This window comes from Piliocolobus tephrosceles, chromosome 1 (genome assembly GCF_002776525.5).
Source record: "Piliocolobus tephrosceles isolate RC106 chromosome 1, ASM277652v3, whole genome shotgun sequence".
Lineage (NCBI taxonomy): Eukaryota > Metazoa > Chordata > Mammalia > Primates > Cercopithecidae > Piliocolobus > Piliocolobus tephrosceles.
Window position 1 is genome coordinate 126519215 of NC_045434.1, and position 24172 is coordinate 126543386.

General features: G+C 42.6%; 1 protein-coding gene across 2 annotated transcripts in view; it reads left to right on the plus strand.

The window, feature by feature from the left end:
- Positions 1-24172, plus strand: part of ALG14 (ALG14 UDP-N-acetylglucosaminyltransferase subunit) — a 251481-nt gene that overhangs the window by 140381 nt on the left and 86928 nt on the right. Inside the window, exon 1 of one of the 2 annotated variants that reach the window (XM_023231014.2) lies at positions 20365-20549. The exons of the other annotated variant lie outside the window; for it this stretch is intronic. Coding sequence (XP_023086782.2) covers positions 20396-20549 — 154 coding nt within the window. The 5' untranslated portion in view covers positions 20365-20395. Of the gene's footprint in view, positions 1-20364; positions 20550-24172 lie in introns of those variants that run through there. 2 annotated transcript variants of the gene reach the window in all.

Here is a 24172-nt window from a genome sequence, read left to right on the forward strand (position 1 = left end):
AGAGCAAGGCTTCTTAAGGTCCAGGCTCAAAATTCCCATATCATTCTTTTTATGCTTTTTTGGTCAAAACGAGTCATAGGCCAACACGGACACAATGAAGTAGAGATCTGGAGTCCATCTCTTAATGAGAAAAACAGAAAAGTTACATTGCACAGGGGCATATATAAAGGGATGGGACAAGATTATGACTATTTATTGCAATCTACCACAGAAGACATACGTGGTTAAGGTAAAAGGAAATAATTTCAGTTTGGGACATGTTGTAGTTGAGGTCTCTCCTGTGGTAAATTCATGCAAAGGTATCCAGTATTTGGATAACATATATGGGTCTAGAACATAGAAGAGAATCCTGGTTGGACATACGAATTTCAGAATTGTCAATATGCAGGTAACAGGTTTCTGAATAAACAGATCGGTACTCCCGATAACACTGCATTACATTAAGGTGAAGGCTAACAAAGAGATAGAGTCAATCCCTTGGGACACCCAAATATCTGAGTGGAGTCTTATTTATATACAGCTCAATCTCCCTCTCTGCCTGTGGTCTTACCCACTTTCTGCAGCCAGCTCAAGGTCAGTACTTCTGGGGGAAGTACAGCCTGCTCTGATACATCCAGATATGGCTACTTACAGTCTGATGACCCATAACATAAAAGAAAGATACTCAATCCCCACTTTCAACCCAATATGCAAGGTTAGAATAGAAACAGAATTAACCACAATAAAATCCTCCATTTGAAAAGTAAAAGAATGGAAACCTGAAATAATCAGTAGTCCTTAATTGCCTGTTTGTTTGTTTGTTTGTTTTCTTTCCAAGCAGAAATCTCTCCACTGGCCATGAAATAAATTCCTTGATTAACCTCATCTGGGCCCCTGGGTTTATCCCTCTGGGAGGTTCTTCCTTGTGCGTTATTCTTCAGGTTAAAAATTGAAGTGGATGTTGGAGAATATGTTTTCCTAGAGACTGCCTTAGGATATGAATGATGACTGGCATTTCCAAGTCAGATTTGTGGTTTCTTTAGCAATAGAATTTCTTCAAAAACTTAGTACAAGGCCAGGTGTGGTGACTCACGCCTGTAATCCCAGCACTTTGGGAGGCCGAGGTGGGCAGATCACCTGAGGTCAGGAGTTCAAGATCAGCCTGTCCAACATGGGGAAACCCTGTCTCTACTAAAAATAAAAAAAGTAGCTGGGCATGGTGGCACTCACCTGGAATCCCAGCTACTCAGGAGGCTGAGGCACAAGACTCGCTTGAACCCAGGAGACAGAAATTGCAGTGAGCCAAGGTAGCGCCACTGCACTCTAACCTGGGCGACAGAGCAAGACTCCATCTCAAAAACAAACAAACAAAAATGTAGTACAGTAGTCCCCACTTATTGGCCTAGGATATGTCTGTCCCAAGACACTCAGTGGATGCCTGAAACCACAATGGTACTGAACCCCATTGCCATCAATCAGAACATGTTTAGATGTTCATGTCTGTCACCCACAAATTTAATGACTTTTTCATTATAACAAGACATTAATCATACATTGTGGCTGTAACTTTTGCAAGTTGAGGTGCCACAACAAAACTAACATGAATTTTTTTCCTTCTTCACAATTTCATGGACAGAAGATTCATTCTTACTGTAGATCTTTCTTAATAGTCTCAGCGTACAATTTTTTTCTTTCTTTATTAAATTGAGAACTTTTGCCTTTTTATTAAAAGGAAGCACTTTATGGCTTCTCTGTGATATCTGAATAGCCAGCATCACTAATCTTGTGCTTTGGGGCCATTATTAAGTAAAATAATGAACACAAGCACTGCCGTACTAAAACAGTGGATCATAACTGGGAGAGCTACTAAATGACAAATAGTTGGGTAGCATATACAGCATGGACATGCTGTACGAAGGCAGGATTCACCTTCCAGGAGGGATGGCTGTGATAGCATAAGATTTCATCATGCTACTTACAAGGGTGTACAATTAAAAACTTATGAATTGTCTATTTCTGTAACTTTTCATTTAATATTTTTGGAAATCATGAAAAATGAAACCATGGGGGGACTTGTAGGCTTCTCTGCCATTTGTCACCCATCCATTACATGTGCCAGTGATAGGGACAGGAGGCAGGGAAATTCTGGGCAGAAGAGGGCAGGTCTCTGGTGAGGGTCCTACCTCCAAGCCTGGAACCATGGCCCAAAGAGGGAATGTGCATTCCTGTTTTCCCACTCAAATGCTGCCTTTTCAAAAACTACCCATGGCCTGCCCCACCCCCATCCCATACCCATAAAAACCCCAGGCTCCACCAGCAGAGAGAAGAGAAAAGGAGCAGCAGCTGGACATCAGAGAGAAGCAGCTTGACTTCAAAGGGACAGCTTGATGGTGTGGCTTTGGAGAGGAGTCTGACAGGGAATGGCTGGACTCCAGGGGAAGATCACCTTCCCATTCCATCCCTTTTCCAGCTCCCCTTCCCTCTGAGAGCCACTTTCATTGGCAATAAAATTATCCGCATTCACCACCCTTCAATTCATTCATGCAACCTGATTTTTCCTGGATGCGAAACAAGAGCTTGGGTGCCAAAGGTGCGGACCCTAAAGGCTGTCACATTGACCCTCTGCCCTTGCTGGTGGAGAGCAACCACCTCATGCAAAAAGGCAGAGGGCCCACTAAGCTGTTTAACACTTAAGCCGTCCTCAGACAGCACAGCTAAAAGAGCACTGTAACACACACCCTCTGGGGTTTCAGGTACTCCCCACTAGACACTGCCACGGGGCCTGCACAGAGTTTTGCTCCTGCCAGCACCCAAAAGCACTCATCCCAGCTCCTACACCTGCTCACCTGCATGCTCCCTCTCATGAGGGGCTCAGCATAATGGGTTCAAGTGAGTGGAGTTTACTCCTGCTAGTGGAGAAGTGGCTGGCTAGCCCCAGTGCCCACACTCCAGGGCCTACCCACGAAGCAGTCAGGGAAAATTTCCTGCTTCACCAGAAACTACATTCCAAGTTATTTTTCAATCTACCTCTTAAATTTGCTCATTCTCTAGTTCCTATCATCTACCCATTCATCTTTTCGTTGTTTCAATGGTGGCTATTTTAAAATAATCTTAAAAATAAGTGAGGGCAACTCCTTTAATCTGATCTTTGCCGCAAGGCTAGATCTTTGGCTGAAGAATCTTAATGAGAGGACTTGAAGAAAGTCTCTGAACAACATTCCAATATCCTGTTTGGACTATAGAAATAATTGAACTTTCCAATACTGTGAGACCCCAATATTCTATAAATTCTTCCAAAACCAGACAAGATCAGGCACATTCTGGGTGTGGCCATAGGGTGTACATTCTTTACTTTCTTCCATCCTGCTTGCAAACCCATTAGTTCTTACGTGAGCTCATTACTTTCTTGAAAAACCTTCCTAAATGCAGCAAAGAGAAACCATTATACATCTATATTCCAGTCCTTTCCAAATGCCTCCCCTAGAATTCCGCTACAGAAGAACATGATCAGCCTTCCAAGTTAAATAGGTAAAATTTTTACCAAATGTTTTATCACAGCATAACAAGGATCAACAGTTTCCCAGCCTGAGAGGTCTGTTTCCTCACTGCCAATTTTCTGACTGTTTAGGCAGTACTGTTTTTGGATTTTGGAACTTTTCCATTTCTAAGTATCAATTTCTGTATTAGTTAGAGAAAAGGCTAAGAGATCCCAGAATCCAGTGACACAAAAAAATAGATGTTTCTCTTCCTCTCACCTAACAGCCAGGCCTAGACTAGAAGAGCAGTTCTGTTCTAGGTTTGCCTTTCCAAAATTCAGGTCATAGAGGATCCAGGTTCCTTCCATCTTGTTGTTCTACCCTCTTCGAGGATGTCTTCCTCATCTTCATCATCATAGCTGGTCACAGACATGTCCATGAAGGAGAAAGAAAGCAGTCCAAGGCAAGCCATCTTCCTTTAACAAAGTAAGGCAAAAGTTGTATTCATTGCTCCTAGTTATATTTCATTGGCAAGCACTTACTCACAAAACCACTCCTCACTGCAGAGAATAATAAGAAATGTAGTTGCCAGCTTAGTGAACACATGACCAGCAAGAAGGGGAGAACAGTTTTCAGGGGACAACTATTAATCTGCCACAAAAAGCAAAAAGGAAATATACTCATGGCTAAGAATCCTTAGAAATGCAAAGACCAAAAGGGGATAAATAAGTTTATTAGAAGAAAAGAAAGTGAGAGCCTGAAAAAAAACATATGGCAAAATCTAGCTGGTGGGTACCCAAGTTTCCATTTTATGATTTCAAGTACTTTTCTGAATGTATTTTATAAATAAAAGTTTTATTTGTTTATTTTTAAGAGACAGGATCTCACTCTGTCACCCAAGCTAGAGTACAGTGGAACTACCATAGCTCACTGCAGCCTCGAATTCTTGGGCTCAAGTGATTCTCCCACCTCAGCCTCCTGAGTAGCTGGGACTACAGGGATGTGCCACCATGCCTAGATATAATTTTTTTTTTTTTTTTTTTGAGACAGTTTCACTCTTTTTGCCCAGGCTGGAGTGCAATGGCACGATCTCGGCTTACCGCAGCCTCCGCCTCCCGGGTTCAAGCGATTCTCCTGCCTCGCCTCCCGAATAGCTGGGATTACAGGCATGCGCCACCACCTCGGCTAATTTTGTATTTTTAGTAGAGACGAGGTTTCTCCATGTTAGTCAGGCTGGTCTTGAGCTCCCGACCTCAGGTGATCCACCTGCTTCAGCCTCCCAAAGTGCTGAGATTACAGGCATGAGCCACCACACTGGCACCTAGATATAATTTTTTAAAATTGTATTGTAGAGATGGGATCTCACTATGTTGCCCAGGCTGGTCTCGAACTCCTGGCCTTAAGCAATCCTTCTGCCTCTGCCCCCGCCCAAGTGTTGGGATTACAGATGTGAGCCACTGTGTTCAGTCAACAGTTTTGTTTTGTTTTTATAATTTTTAGAAAAGTAGATAGGAAAAAAAAGACCTAAGAAGACTATCAACATAGAACAATAGTGGTATGAGGAGAATCAGAGAGAACGGTATACTATGTCAATGTCAACATGCTTGTCTAAAAGAAAAGAAAAAAGTCAACGGAACAAAAAAATGTCAAAAAAAAGAAGGTTTTATTCAGTTGGTTAAGAGAAGACAAGAAAGATAAGAAAAGGAAATATTCTTGCTTTCAGATGTCTTATTGTGGAAAGAAAAAAATAATAAAATAATAATTTTTTTAAAAAGGCAATATTCTTTGGACTTGAAAATACAGATGTGATTAGAGAATAATTATAGTAGAAGTTACATTTCAGTTAATTGGGAAATGAAAGAACAAGGAAAAATGAGACAGCAAGTGTAGCCTGGTCTTTTTTCAGAACACTGACTTAAGAACAGAAAGAAACAGACAGTTAAGATGACAACTAGCAATGACTAATTCCATTTGTATGAATACCACTCTCAGGGGGCTGAGCTGGGGTAGCAGTAGTAGGTTGTAAGGTCAAAGAAGGAACTCTTCCTCTTTGCCCTCTGAAGGTTTGCTGAAAACTGAACTGACAACAGGCAGATTAATAGGAGAAAAAGGCATACACAGTGTAGTTAACCAGCTGGGGAATGGAGGTGGGGGAAATCACAGGAGTGTGGTTACCCAATAACTCAGTGAAGTCCAGATGCTTATATACCCTTCTTTCTAGGGGAGGAGGAGATGGGGAGTGGGGGTGTAGTGGAAATGAAGGAGGTCAAAAACAATGGCCTGGAATAAAGTTCCTCTGAACTCTGGGAGAGGTGGCCAGAAGGTAAGGGGCAGAACTTCACTGTGAACAAAGGTTGTCTTATTGTACAGATAAATTCTGCCAGAAAACCTCTTGGAGCTGCCCTCAGAAGGATAAATGAAAAGTCTGTCTGGGCATGGCAAAGATGCCCAGTCTCTTTTTTTAATCTAGTGGTAATCTTTCCTGGTTATTTTTTAATTTATTTTTTTTTCTTTGAGATGGAGTTTTACTCTTTGTTGCCCAGGCTGGAGTGCATTGGCCCCATCTTGGCTCACCAACACCTCCACCTCCTGGGTTCAAGTGGTTCTCCTGCCTCAGCCTCCCAAGTACCTTGGATTACAGGCATGTGCCACCATGCCTGGCTAATTTTGTATTTTTAATGGAGACAGGGTTTCTCCATGTTGGTCAGGCTGATCTCGAACTCCCGACCTCAGATGATCCGTCCGCCTTGGCCTCCCAAAGTTCTGGGATTACAGGCGTGACCCATGGAGCCCAGCCTCTTTCCTGGTTATTTGATAAAATTCCTGGGGAGGGGGTCTTAAGACTATTGCATTTCTTTTGTAAAGAAACTTCGCTAGTCAGATAAGGAAATTCCAGAGACAGAATCCCTCCCTGTGCTTCAGAAAGAAAGAGGATCCCAGAGACAAAGGGCAGGGAAAGGTCAGAGAGAGACCTTGGTTCTGAGTCTTATTTCCGAAGCCTTTCAATTTTCTTTAATTCAAAGGACTAGACATACCAAAGTACCACATTTCAGGGCATTGTCTTCTAAGCCCCAACAGAGTCCAAAAGACTACGGTTGTCCACAGGTCTTCTACTGCCCAGCATACATATAGTGCACATCTTGGCTGGGTACAGTGGCTTATACCTGTAATCCAGACCTTTGGGAGGCCGAGGTGGGAGGATCCCTTGAGGCCAGGAGTTTGAGATCAGCCTGAGCAACGTGGTGAGACCCTGTCTCTACAAAAAAAAATTTGTTAAAAGATTAGCCAGGCTGGGCAACATGGTGAGACCATGTCTCTACAAAAGAATAAAATAAAATAAAATATTAGCAAAGCATGGTGGCATGCACATGTAGTCACAGCTACTCAGAGGGCTGAGGTGCGAGGATCACTTGAGCCCAGGAGTTCAAGGCTGCAGTGAGCTATAATCATGCTACTGCACTCCAGCCTGGGTGAGAGAGAAGAAGAACCGCCTCAAAAAAGAAAAGAAATGCATCTTGAACAGCTGGAAAAACAAGAGTGCTCTGTATCTTAGGTTGGAAAAGTTTCCCCAAAGTTCGGAACTTCTCTTGAATGTGTTGGTTAAAACTTAGAATAATGAGATCTTGGGGCCTCAGAATAATGAGATCTTGGGGCCTCTATCTCCACTCTCACAGTCAGCAACTGCCACTTCTGCGTGAGATAGATAGCTTGTTCCCTGGAGAGTCAGGGGTCCAAACTGGGTGTAGAGATGAAGAAGGACCAGAAAACACCTTAGCCATAGCTGGAGTTTGAGCAAAGCCCTACCCTTTCAGAACATCAACTGAGGTGGAAGGGGGCAATAAACCAATACATCTGGAGAAGCATATGAATCAGCAATAGTAAATCTTATAAACTTCAGGCACCTTTGTTTGGCAGACTAAACTGGAATATTCAACTGTCCCTTCCCCCACCTTCCATTCCAAACTTACATAAGAAGAGACTCAGAGTCAACAAATTCTAAAGTTGGCTCTATTTCTTCAAAGTGGTAGAGAAAGCAGGAATCTCTTGTTCTTATATAATCAAGCCAAAATTCCTTTAAGAAAAAATATTATTTCACAGAGAAAGGATTAGATTTTGTTGTCTCTGAGGAAATTGAATGCTTTTTATTACAACGAATGCTTACATTCCAAGTGACATAGCTCACTTCTCACATTGGTAGGAGAATTCAACCACCATTGGCAGATTCACCATCAACCTTATTCATGAGGCTTGAGCTCACAGTCCTCTGAAACCCCCAGTTACTGATGTACTCACTCAGATGAAATCTTAGGCATTGTGACACAGAAGAATAAACCAAGGAATGAAACGTCTACGTCTTTTGGTGGGAAGTGCTTGAATATTTCTGAAGGAGGTAGATAAGGCCACCAGACTGAGGTTTGGAAGAAAGAAATGCAAGGATGAGAGAAGGCATCGGGGGAATAAAGAGAATATTCTCCTTGTGAGGTCTAAGTCTGGAAGATCCCCCTGTTGAGTGGTTCCTCAACCCTTTTAGAAAGATCAGTGGAGAGCCACCTAGTGGTAGCTGACAGGGAAGGTTGGCCAAGGCAGGACAAACCTAATATGCCCTATTTATTTGCAAGCTTTATCAGAGAAAGGATCTGTTCCTGTTAGTTTTCAACCAAGCTCTCAGACTCTCTTTGGGTCAGTATATTATAGAGGTATCCAGCATGCACAGGAGAGTGTCATTCTAGGGCAAGTCTGTGTCGATATATGACTTCTGAGTCACTGGGAGGGCCATGCTTCCTCCAATGCTGACAGGAACATCCATATAGTTCACCAAGAAAAGGCTGCCTGGCTACATGTTCAGAATGATCACCTCTCAACATCTGAAATATAACTTTGCTCTGTGCTCAGTAGAAGGCTTCAGTTCCATGACATAGTCCAACTACATAAAAATAGAATAGGAGTGGAAAGGCACTCTGGCGAAGAGGTAAAAGGTGTGGTTAAAGACTGGAGTGCCATTTTAATGTGGCTGGGCTGTCTGACAGTTTAAAGGAGCTTTGCTGAGCCAGACTGACTGAGGAGGGGTTTTATGGATTTTGCTTTTATTTTTTAATGGGAAAGACTTGAGCTTGTTTTATAGGTTAAGGGTAAAGACACAGTGAGACAGAGTCAGTGGTTCAAGATTCAAGAAAGGATAATTGATGTCGGAAACTGACCATAAAAGGGTTTGTTTATATTATTAGCATCTTTTCAGAAAGGGAAATTAGAGATTCCTCTACATTTCTAAGTTAAGACACAGTTATTCCACAGTTCCATATGCAAATATTAATCCAGTATTACAAAGTGTGAAGACTTTCTCAGGTTCATTTAGGTTATCTTTCAACTTACCCCAAACAAATATAATCAGTAAAGAGCCCACTGGAGTGATGGCTTAGAGGAGATGGGAATCTTAAGTTTGCAAAATAGCTAAGACACTTGAGATTTATATCAAAAAAGTCTGTCAGTAAATTAACAAACCTGTTTTGTTAGCAAATTGAGAAGGTATTCATGAAGATTCACAAAGTCAACCCTTTTCATCAGCCTAATGTTGATGAAAGATGAACAGGATATGGAAATGCTGAAAAGAAACCAGGTTAAGAGGCACAGCTAGACCTCTCTCTCTACTGTTGTAAAGGGTTATTGGTTATTTGCACAAAACTTCCAAGAGAAAATAATATTAACCTTTAAGTAGCATATCCGTAATTTTCATTGTGCCGTCTCCTCTTTCTTACTGTGAAATGTATTTTGTTAAATACATTCCCCTAAACAACATCACTATATTCCTGAAGTCACTAGATGGCCATGGTACATCCACAGGAAGTTAAGTCAAAGCACCAGCAGTGTTCATTTAACACGGTAAAACCTCCATTTCCTCACCTACAAAAGGGGGATAATAATAGTACTTAAGACCATCGTGAGAGGTGGTTGAGAAAGTATATACATGCTTACTAAATGGTAGGCAGCATGTGTTCTTACGCATATGATTTTCACAGTAGGTTTGTCACGCTTTTTCTTCATATAAAGTTAAGGAATAATGAATACATAAAAAAATGAAGAGACACAATTTGTGTGTTTCTACCAAAAACAAAAAGCTCTGTGGCAGCAGAAAAGAATTTGAGAAAAAACAGCAATATACACAATGAAGCAGAAAATAAAAACTTAATGAGGATGCCAGACACAGGCTTTTTGGGGAGGGAAGACTCAGCTGAGGAGAAAATTAATTGAGTAGATTTCAAAGATAAGCAACGTTTAGTGCAGAAACATAATTGCCTTTACTTATAGGTCAAAAACTGAAAAAACGGTCATTTGAAAATTAAAGACGCTGCTATTATTGTGGTTGTCATTAATAAACATTATGATGTGGTATGAATGATGCTTCCCATGATAGTCTGGGAATGATATTTTCATGTTTTGTTAAATTTGGAACTGATGAGGCATTTGGGGTGTACAAGGCTAGGGCAAGGGATTTATAAACATGTCTGAAAAGACATGTCTGGGATAAATCAACATAAAGTGAAAACGAGAAAGAATAAAATTGTGGTGTCCTAGTAATTTCACTAAATTCATCCTAAACAAGGCTTGAGTCAATCTATCAATCTATCGATAGAGAGAATCCTTTTTGAATGTACTTGGAGAAAAAGCAAGAAAAAGGAAAAGCAATCCTTGACTGAAATAAAAAATCCACTTAAAAAGTCATTTTCCTCCTACTTGATTTTATAAATGAAAAATCAGACATAGTAAATAATATTTCTATCTTGTTTTATTTAATATGTAGCACAGTAGCTGGTATAAATATATAATTTTTTCTTTTATTATTTTATTTTATTTTTTTGAGACGGAGTCTCGCTCTGTGGCCCAGACTGGAGTGCAGTGGTGTGATCTAGGCTCGCTACAACCTTCGCCTCCCAGGTTCACACCATTCTCCTGCCTCAGCCTCCTAAATAGCTGGGACTACAGGCACCTGCCACCATGCCCAGCTAATTTTTTGTATTTTAGTGGAGACGGGGTTTCACTGTGTTAGCCAGGATGGTCTTGATCTCCTGACCTCGTGACCCGCCCGCCTCGGCCTCCCAAAGTGCTGGGATTACAGGCGTAAGCCACCAAGCCCAGCTGTTTTTGTTTTTTGTTTTTAAGACAGAGTCTTGCTCTGTCACCCAGGCTGGAGGAGAGTGGCACCATCTCTGATCACTGCAACCTCCGCTTCCCGGGTTCAAGTGATTCTCATGCCTCAGCCACCCTAGTAGCTGGGACTACAGGCATGCAATACCATGTCCAGCTAATTTTTGTATTTTTAGTAGACACAGGGTTTCACTATGTTGGCCAGCTGATCTTGAACTCCTGGCCTCAAGTGATGCCCGCCTCAGCCTCACAAAGTGCTGAGATTACAGACATGAGCCACTGCACCCAGCCTACAATAAATAGTTCTATTTTTTTTTTTTTGAGACGGAGTCTGGCTCTGTCGCCCAGGCTGGAGTGCAGTGGCCGGATCTCTGCTCACTGCAAGCTCCGCCTCCTGGGTTCACGCCATTCTCCTGCCTCCGCCTCCCGAGTAGCTGGGACTACAGGCGCCCGCCACCTCGCCAGGCTAGTTTTTTGTATTTTTTTAGTACAGACGGGGTTTCACCGTGTTAGCCAGGATGGTCTCGATCTCCTGACCTCGTGATCCGCCCGTCTCGGCCTCCCAAAGTGCTGGGATTACAGGCTTGAGCCACCGCGCCCGGCCCAATACATAGTTTTAATGATAATGTAGAAGATACAAGTGTGGGCTATAGAGTCAGGTTGACTATGATTAAATCCTGACTCTACCAATTCCTGGCTTTGTAACCCAGAGCAAATGATATCATCTCTCTGTACCTCAATGTCCTCATTTGTCAAATGGGTATCAGAAGTGTCTAATTAGTTAATCCATGTTTGGAGTACCTGGCATATAATAAGTACACAATAAATGCCCATTATGGTAAGTATTAAATAGTTGCCTTAGCCTTCAAGGGCTAGCATTCAAAGAGTCCTAGGTAGTGGCTTCATCCAGGAAAAGGTTGTGACTCAAATATATATTAGTATATTTAAAAAGGAAAAAAAATCTATACTAAGATTATTTGGGTTGTACAGGGACAATTTTTATCACCCATCCTGCCCAGTCTTCCAGATGATCTTTAACAGTAAAGTGTATAACCATCACTCCTGGTGGTCACATGGTCCCAGTTCTGTCTCTGACCCAGACTAAGAAATTCCTTCCAGTTTTATCCTACCTTGTCATGGACAGGCATGATGCTGGCCAAAGTGGTGTCCCTGGTTGTTGCATAAAAGCGTTCTTTTTTATCTATACTTTTTCTGCCCTTATTAAGATTGACGATGGTTGAACTCTGGTGGGAAGGGGCCTAGCTGCCAGGATCCTTAGCAGCCCACACTCCCAGGCAGCCCATGAAAGAACAGGTTGAATGACTTTTCTCCAGGAGGCCCTATCAAGAGGCATGCAGTTTACACAGTCAGGCTCATTGTTAAGTCACTGCTTGGGTGTTAACTGTTATTACCTTACCACTGTACCCCCAGTGCCTAGCTTAGTGTGCAGCATATAATAGATATGAACTGAACTAAAATGAATTGAAAGCCTGCCTACATTCCTATTTACTTAAATCCTCAGAAGCCTCTCAGATCATCCATTATCATCCTAATTCCTATCTCTATAGTTCCCCCAATCTGACCCAACCTCTGCTCCATACCACCCTTCAAAACCTTTCACAACACCTTTTGGGCCTCCTGACATATAACCTGCAAATTTTCCCTCTATCTTAAGCTTCTCTTTGAATGTCTTCTTCACTTCCCTTCTTAAGCTGAAGGCTTGCTCTCTCACACTTCCCCAGTATGTCTCTCAAATAGAAGCCTTTTGTTTCTCACTCCCGCAGGTGGCGGGGAGGGCATCCCTCTTTCTCTCTGTTGCTGCTTCCACACCACTCTCCTCCTTCTTTCAAAACTCCAGTTCCTTTGAAGTTCTTGCCATGTAGTTGTATCATCTTGTATCAGTCAGTATCTGTATCCCCAATAGCATACAGATAGCACACTTGTATTAGGTCAATTTGAGGATGAGTTATAAAAGGGTTATTTACAAAGCTGTGAATGTGGTAGGGAAAGCACAAGGGATGGTGCAGTAACCTAGGGCTAGTAACAGTGGAGCTGGTACCACCCCCTAGATCTGAAGGAACAAAGAAAGGAAATGCGGAGACCCAGAAGAAAATATATGTATAGAAAAGGCCATATCAAAAATAGCAGAAATCTTCAGTTCAAGGACACAGCCTTCCCTCCATCAGATCTTCTGCTGAAGATCCTCACTGGCCAAACTCAATCAGAATCAGAGGGCAAGGAAACCTGTTGATTTAGTCCCTAAGTCTCAGCTAAGATGGAACTGAGTGAAGTGGGAAAGCATGGAGAATGAATCTGGAGAGACAGATAGAAGATATCCAGCTCATACCCAATGATCTTTTTAATTGCTACCATTCTCCAGTTTTTTACTCTTTGAACACATGAGCTCCTAGCTAATTATTTTTCTCTCTACCCTCAGTGATTTCAGGATCCAGTGATATTTTTCATCCATTCCCAGTGATACTCTAAATACCACTACTGGTGATAACACAACATTCACTTCAAGCATTCCACTCTCTGACCACCATTTCCTATGTCTATAGCTCACTTACTCTAGTTCTTTCATTGCAATTTTTCAATCTTCTGGGGGCCTCCAATCCACAGATCTTACTACCATGCTACTATTCATCCACTCCCCCACCCCCACCCTCCTGTCTTCATTTTCCACTAGGATTACATGAAAGTCCACAGACCTCACTCCCTTGAAGAGCGTCTCCTCTCTCCTTTGTATTCATCCATCAATACTCCAACTCTAGTCAACTGTCGTGGTATGTTTTGTGCTATTATAACAGCATACCTGAAACTGGGTAATTTATAATGAACAGAAATTTATTCCTCATGGTTCTGAAGGCTGGGAAGTACAAAATCCAAGGATGGCAGTTGGTGAGGGCCTTTTTACGGAATCATTCCACGGCAGAAGGTAGAAGGGCAAAAGAACATGAAGAGAGCAAGAGATGGAACTTGCAGCATCAAGTCCTTTCATAATGGCACTATTCCATTCATCAGGGGGAGCCCTCGTGAACTAAACACCTCCCATTAAGCCTCACCATTCAACAAAGTTCCACTGGAGGTTAAATTTCAAACACATGCTTTTTGGAGGATACAGTCAAAACATAACGCACCAACTATCTGCCTTTTCCACTGGGAGGAAAATACATAAAATTATGCTGACTGGTTTCTCATTATATTTGCTATCACAAGCCTCAAATGGGCATTATAATCTGCCCAGAAACCCTACACTGGTCCTGGTGAGTGTGCCAATTACTCTTTAAGATGATTATTTCATACCTTCTCTTTCTTCAAGCTTCCCACACTGTACACTGTCCACACTCTCATTGACTCACCACAAATTCTACAAACAACCCTGTATCTGCATTCATCCCTGTTCTCCATTCTGTTATGATGGAATGAGGGTCATTCCTCCTATCAAAGTCCAACCTCTCCACTTGTGCTCCAGGTTCCAAACCATTCCATCTTTTGAAGATACTTGTTCCTGTGCTCATTCTTTTTCCCTCCTGCACCAATTTTCCTCTACCGGCTCTTTTTAACATCAATATGTCAGTTAACTCCCATCTTAAAAAAATAAGGTTCCTCGATTCCAAATTCTCCTCCATCTCCCACCCAATTTATCCATTCCCCTCAAAGAAAAACTTGGAATAACTGGAGACTGTTTTGTTTTTTTTTTTCTTTTTCTTGTCCCATTCTCTCTTCTCATTTCCATCTGCCTTGCGTCACTACCTTATTTAGATCTCCAGTGACTAACCTGTTCCCAAGATATCTGATCCCACCTGTCAACAGCATGTGACATACCTGACTGCACTCTCATTCTTTGATTATTTTCCTTTCTTGGTTTTTGGGGACACCATTCTTTGCTAATTTTCCTCTTATCACCCCTTTTCTTTTTCGTCTTCTTTGCTGACTCAATTTCCTCTACTAGACCTCTGAAAGTTAGTGACTCCAGACTCTTCTCTATCCTGCATTGTCCAATACAGTAGCCACTAGCCACATGTGTCTATTTAAATTTAAAATAATGTAAATGAAATAAAACTCATTTCCTCAATCACACTAGCCATATTTCAATTGCTTAAAAGGTATATGTGGATAGTATACAACATGGATACAAAACATTTTTATCACTGTAGAAAGTTCTGGTCGGGCACGGTGGCTCACACCTGTAATCCCAGCACTTTGGGAGGCCAGGGCAGGTGGCTCACGTGAGGTCAGAAGTTCAAGACCAGGCTGGTCAACATGGTGAAACCCCGTCTCTACTAAATATACAAAAAAATTAGCCGGGCGTGGTGGCAGGCACCTGTAATCCCAGCTACTTGGGAGGCTGAGGCAGGAGAATTGCTTGAACAGGGAGGCGGATGTTGCAGTGAGCCGAGATCACGCCATTGCGCTCCAGCCTGGGCAACAAGAGTGAAACTTTGTCTCAAAAAGAAAAGAAAAGAAAAGTTCTCTTTGAGAGGACTGACCTCAACTCTCCTTTGGTGATCTCACCCAGTCCTATAGCTTTAAATACCATCTATATGCCAATGAATTCTAAATTTATACCACTAGACCTGACCCAAGCTTTAGGTCTGTACATAAAACTGCCTATCTGGCATAACCACTTGGTTGTCTAGCAGGTTATTCAAACTAAAGTCAAAAACATACCACTTCATTTTCATCCTCTCCTCCCCTTCCCCTACCCACAAAAGCTTGTTTCTCCTTCAGTCTGTCTATTCTTAGCATGTAATACCACCTAACCAGTTTTGAATAAAAATATATTGGAGTCATCTGGATTCCTCCTTGTTTTTTAATCCCCAATATCTAATCCCTTAACAAATTTTATTGACTCTACCCATAAAATGTATATCAAATCTGACCTCTTCTACCTCCACTGTTATCTCCCTAATCCAAAGTTTTTGCCTGGACCACTGTCTTATTTATACGACATCCCCTGCACCTAAAACAGTGTCTGGCACACAGCAGATGCTTATTAAATATGTTGAATAAATTAACATGTACAATCCTACAGAAAAGTACAAAATTATCTGAACCTCTAAAATAACTTTAAAAATATGCATGAGTAATATTTGCTGTAGAAACTTTGGGAAATAGATTTAAGAAGAGAATAAATATCAGCCAGGCGTGGTGGGTTACGCCTATAATCCCAGAACTTTGGGAGGCAGAGGCGGGTGGATCACGAGGTCAGGAGTTCGAGCCTAGTCTGGCCAACATAGTGAAACCCCATCTCTACTAAAAATACAAAAAATTAGCCGGGCGTGGTGGCGGGTGCCTGTAATCCCAGCTACTAGCGAGGCTAAGCCAGGAGAATGGCTTGAACCCAGGAGGCAGAGGTCACAGTGAGCTGAGATCTCGCCATTGCACTCCAGCCTGGGCGATAGAGCAAGACTCCATCTCAAAAAAAAAAAAAAGAAGAGAATAAAAATCACCTCCCAGGCTGAGCAAGGTGGCTCACACCTGTAATCCCAGCACTTTGGGAAGCTGAGGTGGGTGGATTGCCTGAGTTCAGGAGTTTGAGACCAGCCTGGGCAATGTGGTAAAACCCTGACCCTACAAAAAAATACAAAAATTAGCCATGCGTGGTGGCACACACCTGTAGTCCCAGTTACTCAGGACGCTGAGGTAAGATCATCTTCTGAGCCCAGGGAGGTTGAGGCTGCAGTGAGCTGAGAGTGCACCACTGCATGCCAGCCTGGGTGACAGAGTAAGACCCTGTCTCAAAAAAAAAAAAAAAAAAATCACCTCCCAGACATACTTTACTTATGATTGGTTATAGACCACATATCATTATTCATTTTGTCAACTATTAACACAGTTTTCATGCTTTTTGCAGCACTATAATTTACTTCCATGAATCTGTTAAACCCATTTTCAGCACAACTCACCTTCCCAAGAGAAATTTTAATTGTTGCTTCTTCTCGCTCCGTCTTAACTTTCCTGATTAATCCACTATAGCTTTTTTTTTTTTTTTTTTTTTTTGAGACAGAGTTTTGCTCTTGTTGCCCAGGCTGGAGTACAATGGCACAATCTCAGCTCACCGCAACCTCCACCTCCTGGGTTCAAGGGATTCTCCTGCCTCAGCCTCCTGAGTAGCTGGGATTACAAGCGCCCACCACCACGCCTGGCTAATTTTGTATTTTTAGTAGAGACAGGGTTTCTCCATGTTGGTCAGGCTGGTCTCAAATTCCCGATATCAGGTGATCCGCCTGCCTCAGCCTCCCAAAGTACTGGGATTACAGGCATGAGCCACAGTGCCTGGCCTTTTTTTTTTTTTTTTTTTTGAGACAGGGTCTCTGTCACCCAGGCTGGAGTGCAGTAGTGCAAATATGGCTCACTGCAGCCTTGATCTCTTGGGTTTAAGCAATCCTCCCACCACAGCCTCCTGAGTAGCTGGGACTACAGGCACACACCACGATCATGCCTGGCTAATTTTTAAATTTTTTATAGCGATAGGGTCTCACTCTGTTGCCTTGGCTGGTCTCAAACTCTGAGGTTCAAGTGATCCTCCTGCCTTGGCCTCCTAGATTGCTGAGATTACAGGCACGAGCCATTGTGCCTGGCCCACTACAGCTTCTTGACTTCTTGATTATCTATACATTCTGTGTCTGTCACAGCCCAGGACTTTGCTTACCCAGGTGGCATTTTTGTCAGGACTTCTCAACTATGTTCCTGTCCCTGCCTGCTACCTAGCTGCTCCCTGCAGTTCTCAACTTCCTTGACAGGAAAACTGAAGAGTTTCATGATCACCTTAATTCAGAATAACTCAACCAGTAAGTCCAAACAATGTCCGCTACCCCACCCTCTTTGATTCTCTGCATTTCCTGGCAAGCCCCCAATGTTTGATTGCCTCCATTCACTCCAGCTACATGCCAAGTGTTGTCAAACTGATATTTCCTACAGATATAGGTAATTACAACAGTGAGGAGATGAAGTAATGGGAAATGCAAGGGTGTCCTCTAAGTATTAAATCTACCTTAATATAGAGCTTGGGGCCTGGAGCTAAGTAATTATCATATGCCTGACATTTCATTGCATGTGTCAGTTTACAAAGCTTTTTCAGACACATCATCATCACAGCAATCTAGATGCTATTGTTTGCCTACCCAACAACCCTCCCTGCAGCTTCCTCCTCACTGAGAGAATGCCTATTTTGTTCAGTACCCACCCTCCATCCAATAGTCATATACTACAGGTGAGTTGTAGGTCATCCTCCTCTCACCTTCAGCAGTTTTGAGATCGCTTTCCTTTTATGCCTGGGAAAGTGATATAAGTATGGCCAAAAGGAGTGAAAGAAAGTCTGCTGTGAGGGATTCTAGAATAAGTTTCCTTGCCAAAAAATAAATAAATAAAGCAGGCTGGGCACCATGGCTTACCCCTGTAATCCCAGCACTTTGGGAGGCTGAGGCGGGCGGATCATGAGGTCAGCCTGACCAACCTGGTGAAACACTGTCTCTACTAAAAATACAAAAATTAGCTGGGCGTGGTGGTGCAAGCCCATAGTCCCAGCTACTCGGGAGGCTGAGGCAGGAGAATAGCTTGAATCCAGGAGGCGGAGGTTGCAGTGAGCTGAGATCGCGCCACTGCACTTCAGCTTGTGTGACAGAGCAAGACTGGGGGCAGGAGGAGCAAAGCAACACCCAGTGACAAGATAACTTCTTTTTTGGCTATGGAGATTGCCCTGTTGGATGTAACCATCCACACATCCCATTCTGGTACCACTAATGTCTTAAAAATGAAGTAAGACTGTTTCAGGTTGAAGACATTATTAGGAATGGCAGAGCGGGCATATAAAAGTAAATGATACTCTTTGTATTATCCTCCAGCTGTTTTTCATACTACACCAAAGCCCCTACCTCTGGACTTCCAACTATGCATTTGTAAGCCCAGAGGGTTCTGATTCCATTAAAATTTGAGGGATACTGACTTCTAAGTCCATAACTATGAACTTTCTACACCCTTTCTAGCTAAGTAACCTTAGACAAATTATTTAACTTTTATGGAATCTACTTCTTTATCTGTAAAAAGGGAAATAATATCCACTTTAACACCTTATTGTGAGAATGTATGATTAAGAATATTTGATGGAGCTGAGTGCAGTGGCTCATGCCTGTAATCCCAGCACTTTGAGAGGCAGAGGCAGGCAGATCACCCGAGGTTAGGAGTTCGAGACCAGCCTGGCCAACATGGTGAAACCCCCGTCTCTACTAAAAATAAATAAATAAATAAAAATTAGCCGGGCATGTTGGTGCATGCCTGTAGTCCCAGCTACTTGGGAGGCTGAGGCAGGAGAATTGCTTGAACCTGGGAGGCAGAGGTTGCAGTCAGCCAAGATTGCTCCACTGCACTCCAGCCGGAGCCACAGAGCGAGACTATCTCAAAAAAAAAAAAAAAAGAAGAAGATTTGATGGAAGACAATTTGGAAAGTGTTGTAAGGTCCACAAACTCTACTCACAAAGTCTCCCAAACTTGCCTACTGATAGGAATGGACACACTGGTTACATAAGCTAATCCCAGGTGCCCTATCCCTGGAAATTCTGATTCAGTGCTTCCCAATGGACCCTGGGAGTCTGCATTTTTAAAAACACATTCTAGGCTCCAGGTAAGTGTGGTGATCAGGGAAGTTTCAATTTAGCAAAGGAATACAGGATGCGGTACTCCTGTCCAGCAGGACTCAGATTTCTGGTTTCTGATTCTAAATCTGATACTATTCCACTTGGGCAAGCTGTTGCACCTTTCTGAACCTGTTTACTCATCTGTATACCTGTTCAATATAACCTACAGGTAGGTCTATGATGGACCGAAGGCAAATTATATTTGGGATGAAGGGGCTCCTGATCTTATGTTGTAATGTGGATTAATTAGACATAATAAAAAGCAAAATTGGGATTGAAGAGGGTGTTGGCAGATCATCATTTTGGCTGAGGACATGAGAAACACACCGGGAATGCTTTGTGGTAAAATTAACTGAATATTAATTGTGGGACTGTGCCTTGTCTATCCTGCTACCTAGAGCCACTGAGCTTTGCAATCCTCTCAGGACTGTGGCTTACCTTGAGGTGGTCACCCTCAACTACTCTGGTCACACTGAGACTGTGAAAGCGCCGAGAAAAGTTAAAAACATACGTGTTGAGGAAGAGGGGATTTGGATAAGGGACCTAAATTCAATGTTTAAGCCTATGGTCCTTACTGGCAAACACTTTCAGTAATGTCTGTGCGTGCAACACAAACATTTCTCTTGGCATTAAAAAAAAAAAAAGAAGAAGAAGAAAGGATGTATTTCCTCAGCTTCAGGTGGCACTCACGAAGTGGGTAGAGCCAGAACATCTCCTAACTGGGGAGTTTCGGGGCCTTTCGGGCACACAGACGGCCTGAGCTGGTCGTGGGCGTAAATTAAGCTTCCCCAGGGCTTAACTTCCCGATTTTCAGCTTACGCTTGGCTGCAGCTGCCCAGAATCCGCGCAGTAGCAGGGGTTCCGCCGACAAACGTGAACGTAGAGAACGTAGAAGCCTTTTAATGCTAACAGGCAGTTTCTCTGCATGGTTGTTGTGCATTATTAATCTAGGTATTGCGTATTTAGTTTAGGAAACACGAATGCTCATGATAAATGAGGTAAAATGAATTGTCAGCGGGACCCTGGCTACTCCCTCGACCCTCCACTCCTCCCAGCTCAGGCAAGTCCAGCCCACCAGGAGGTGCGTCCCTCCGCGTTTGAGTTGCTTCGGCACCCGTAGTTGTGAACTTTGACAGTGGCCGGTCCCCGGAAGTTGGACGCATGCGCCGTTTCTCTGCATTGATGTGTGTTCTTATTCTAGCTGCGGCTGCAGGAGCTGTGGCGGCTTTCCTAATCCTGCGAATATGGGTAGTGCTTCGTTCCAGGGACTTTATGCCCCGGGAGTCTCTCAGTATCTTGGTGGTGGCTGGGTCCGGTAAGTATCGAGGAAGCGACTGTCGGACTTGGGTTGGTCACTACAAACCCCAGAGTGCACCGCGACCCTCTTCCCTGTTACCCTTAGCACTTCTTGGAATGTTGCATGCAGAGATTTGTAGTTTCTCTGCCTTGCCGGAACTGGTCAGTCTAGCCTGGGTAAGGGCTAGTTTGCTGACGCGGCCCAGAGGTCTTTTTATGACAAGTAATTTACACTTGTCTGTAATTAAGACTCTCTGTAGCGTATACTTTTCAAACAAATAATTAGTGAACAGAGAGAACGTAGAAGCCTTTTGATGCTAACATGCAGTTTCCCCGTATGGCTGTTGTGCATTATTAATCTAGGTATTGCGTATTTAGTTTAGGAAACACGAATGCTACATGACAAATGAGGCAAAAAGAATTGTCACTTTTATAAATATACAAAGTCCAAGAGGATAAAAACAGTTATCTACGGACTATAGAGCAATACACACCGGGTGGCAGAGTGTGAGCAACACACTGACCTGTCAGGTAATACAATCTAAATACACCAATTGTGTAGGTGCTTACAATTTTAAGTAGACATATTTGACAGGGACAGACAGACACACACACACACAATGTAAACATTTGGGGATGGCAGGAGATTGCATCCAGATAGAACATGTATAGTATGAGCAAATGTACTAAGTTTATGTTCAAGTATAATGCATTACTTTATTCACTTAATCTGTTTTGAGCTGTTAGAGAGGCCAAACACTAAACTAACCTCAAGAAATAAAACTGACTAACATTGCTTGCTACGGAGTGCTGACTCCGTGCTAAGTCCTGTGAGAGATGCAAAGATACAGCAGTGAATGAAATAGAGAATACAAAAAAAAAAAAAAAAACTAACAAAATAAATCAAAATGAGTGTTTGCCACAATGAGATAAATGCTATAATCTTGTAATGATTGTGTAAGAAGTACAAATTGCTATGGCAGTCTTCAGGAAGGGTACTACTTTATCAGGTCTTAAAAAACAGGCAGCTTCCTGGAAGAAATAATGCTAAACCAAGACTTGAAAGATGACCAAGAATTAGTCAGATGAGGGAGAGCCAGGGTTTTGAGGGGTGGGAGGATGTGAAAAGAAGATAATAGCACTTTGAATGGCCAGAGTTGAGAGAACACTGTTGTGTAGAGTTAAATGTGGGGAGGTAAACTGAGTCCAGATTATAAAGGGTATTTAAAATCTTGCTTTTTTTCTTTTCTATACAGAGTCTCACACTGTTGCCCAGGCTGGAGGGCAGTGGTGCGATCTCAGCTCACTGCAACTCCACCTCCCAGGTTCAAGCCATTCTCCTGCCTCAGCCTCCCAAGTAGCTGGGATTACAGGTGTACCACCACACTCAGCTAATTTTTGTATTTTTAGTAGAGACAGTGTTTCACCATGTTGGCCAGGCTGGTCTTGAACTCCCGACCTCAAGTGATCCTCCTGCCTCAGCCTCCCAAAGTGCTGGGATTACAGGTGTGAACCACCACCCCGGCCTAAAATCTTGCTTTATAAAGCAATTGCTGCTACTCCACTGTTCCATATCATCTAGGGGTTAAGACCACAGGCCTCTAGGTTGTCATAACACCACACATGAATCACATCTCTGCCACTTACTACTTCGGTGATCTTAGGCAATTAGTTAACCTCATTGAACCTTCTGTTTCTACATGGGTTGAGAGAGGACAGGAGAGTTTAAATATGATCATATTTAAGTGTTTAGGCTGGGTGTGGTGGTTCACACCTGTAATCTCAGCAATTTGAGAGGCTGAAACAGGTGGATTGCTTGAGCTCAGGAGTTGGAGACCAGCCTGGGCAACACAGGGAAATCCTGTCTCAACACTAAAATAAATAAATAAATTGGCTGGATGTGGTGGCATGTACCTATAGTCCTAGCTATTGGGGGGGCTGAGCTAGGAGGATCAGTAGAGCCTGGGAGATGGAGGTTGCAGTGAGCTGAGACTGCACCACTGCATTCCAGCCTGGTTGACAGAGTGAGACCCTATCTCAAAATGAAATAAAATAAAATGATATAATCAAAAGCTTAAATTAAAAAATCAGTGTTTATTAAAGTGCTTGACATATAGTGTCAACCTAAAATAATCAAAGGGCTCAATATCCCGTTAGAAGAGTTTATTCAAGCACAAAGCGTGAGAGTGGCTGTCTGGGGAGCAAACCTATATCAAAGAATGGTGATCAGTGCTCCCCATGTGGGGAAGAATGAAGATAGTTTAGATAGACCAGAACAGAGATGCTGAACAAAATTACAACATTTTCCATAGAAAGGCTAACATACAGATACAAGATTTGGTTGGCTACTGTAAGGGCCAAGGGGAAACTTCCCTTTTGCCCTCTGAAGTTTCACTGAAAATCACTGACGAGGCAGAAATAATAGGAGAAAAGACACACATTTATGAAGCATATATGAAAGCGTTCTGAATGAAGACCCAAAGATACGAGGGAAATGGTCTGCTTTTATGCTTAGGTTCAACAAAGTATGGATAGCCATGTAGAATTATGACTGGACAAAAGGGTCTAATTTAATGCTAATAGACAGTAGGGAAGCCCAGCAAGGCCTGTCTAGATTTTTCTTGGTTTCTCTGAGCATGCATTCTTTCCTTCTGGATATGGGGTAGGACCCTCTCTGGAATGGGGGTCTTATGACCTACCATCAAACAAGGTAGGTCAGATAATTTATTTTTTTTTATTTAATTAATTTTTAAAATAGAGATGGTGTCTTGCTATGTGTACCAGACTGGTCTTGAATTCCTGGCCTCAAGCAATTCTCCTGCCTTCCAAAGTACTGGGATTAAAGGTGTAGGCACCTCGCCCAGCTCGGATAATTACTTTATCGCCAGTTTTTACACAGAAAGTTGGAGTAAAATTAGAGTAGTATTTTTAGGTTTTATGACTAGTTTTTGAGAGAAGGAGTTCTTGGTTTCTGTGACCCGCCCTGGAGAGAGAGATTCTGGTTTCTATGGCAACCCTCAGGGGAGTATGGGACTGAGAGACAGAGGACAGGAGAAGACCAGAGAAAAAACTTTACTTCTAAGGCCTTCATTTTGGGATATTGTTTTCTAAGTCCCAACACTACTATTGATTACACACTAAGGGATTTGTTTAACATTCTGGTATAAGGAGGTAACAATCACAAAGGCCTCTATCTCTAATGTCATTTAATCTAGGTTTGAATAAAGACTAGGGAGTCTGGTTAATGTATAACATCTCAACACAAAGGTCAGGAAGCAGCAGTCACACACCAAAGAGAAAAAGCCATGTTACATGAGTCAGTTTTCAGGGCTTAGCTTTTCCCCTTGGCATAATAAATTTGGAAGATCGTGACATTTTCTTTTCTTTTTACATAAGCAGTTAATAAATGGTTACTGTATTAGTCTTGGTGGCAAAAGGAGCTTTTGAAGTTTTGTTTTGGTTTTTGGTTTTAAGACAGACTCTTGTTATGTACCCAGGCTTGCCTGTAAATCCTGGGATCAAGTGATTCTGAGACAGACTCCCGAGTAGCTGGGACCACAGGCACGTGCCACCGCACGTGGCTTATCTTTTTCAGTGGAGAGTCACCCACTTCCATCTGAGGGTTCACAAAGATTATTCAGC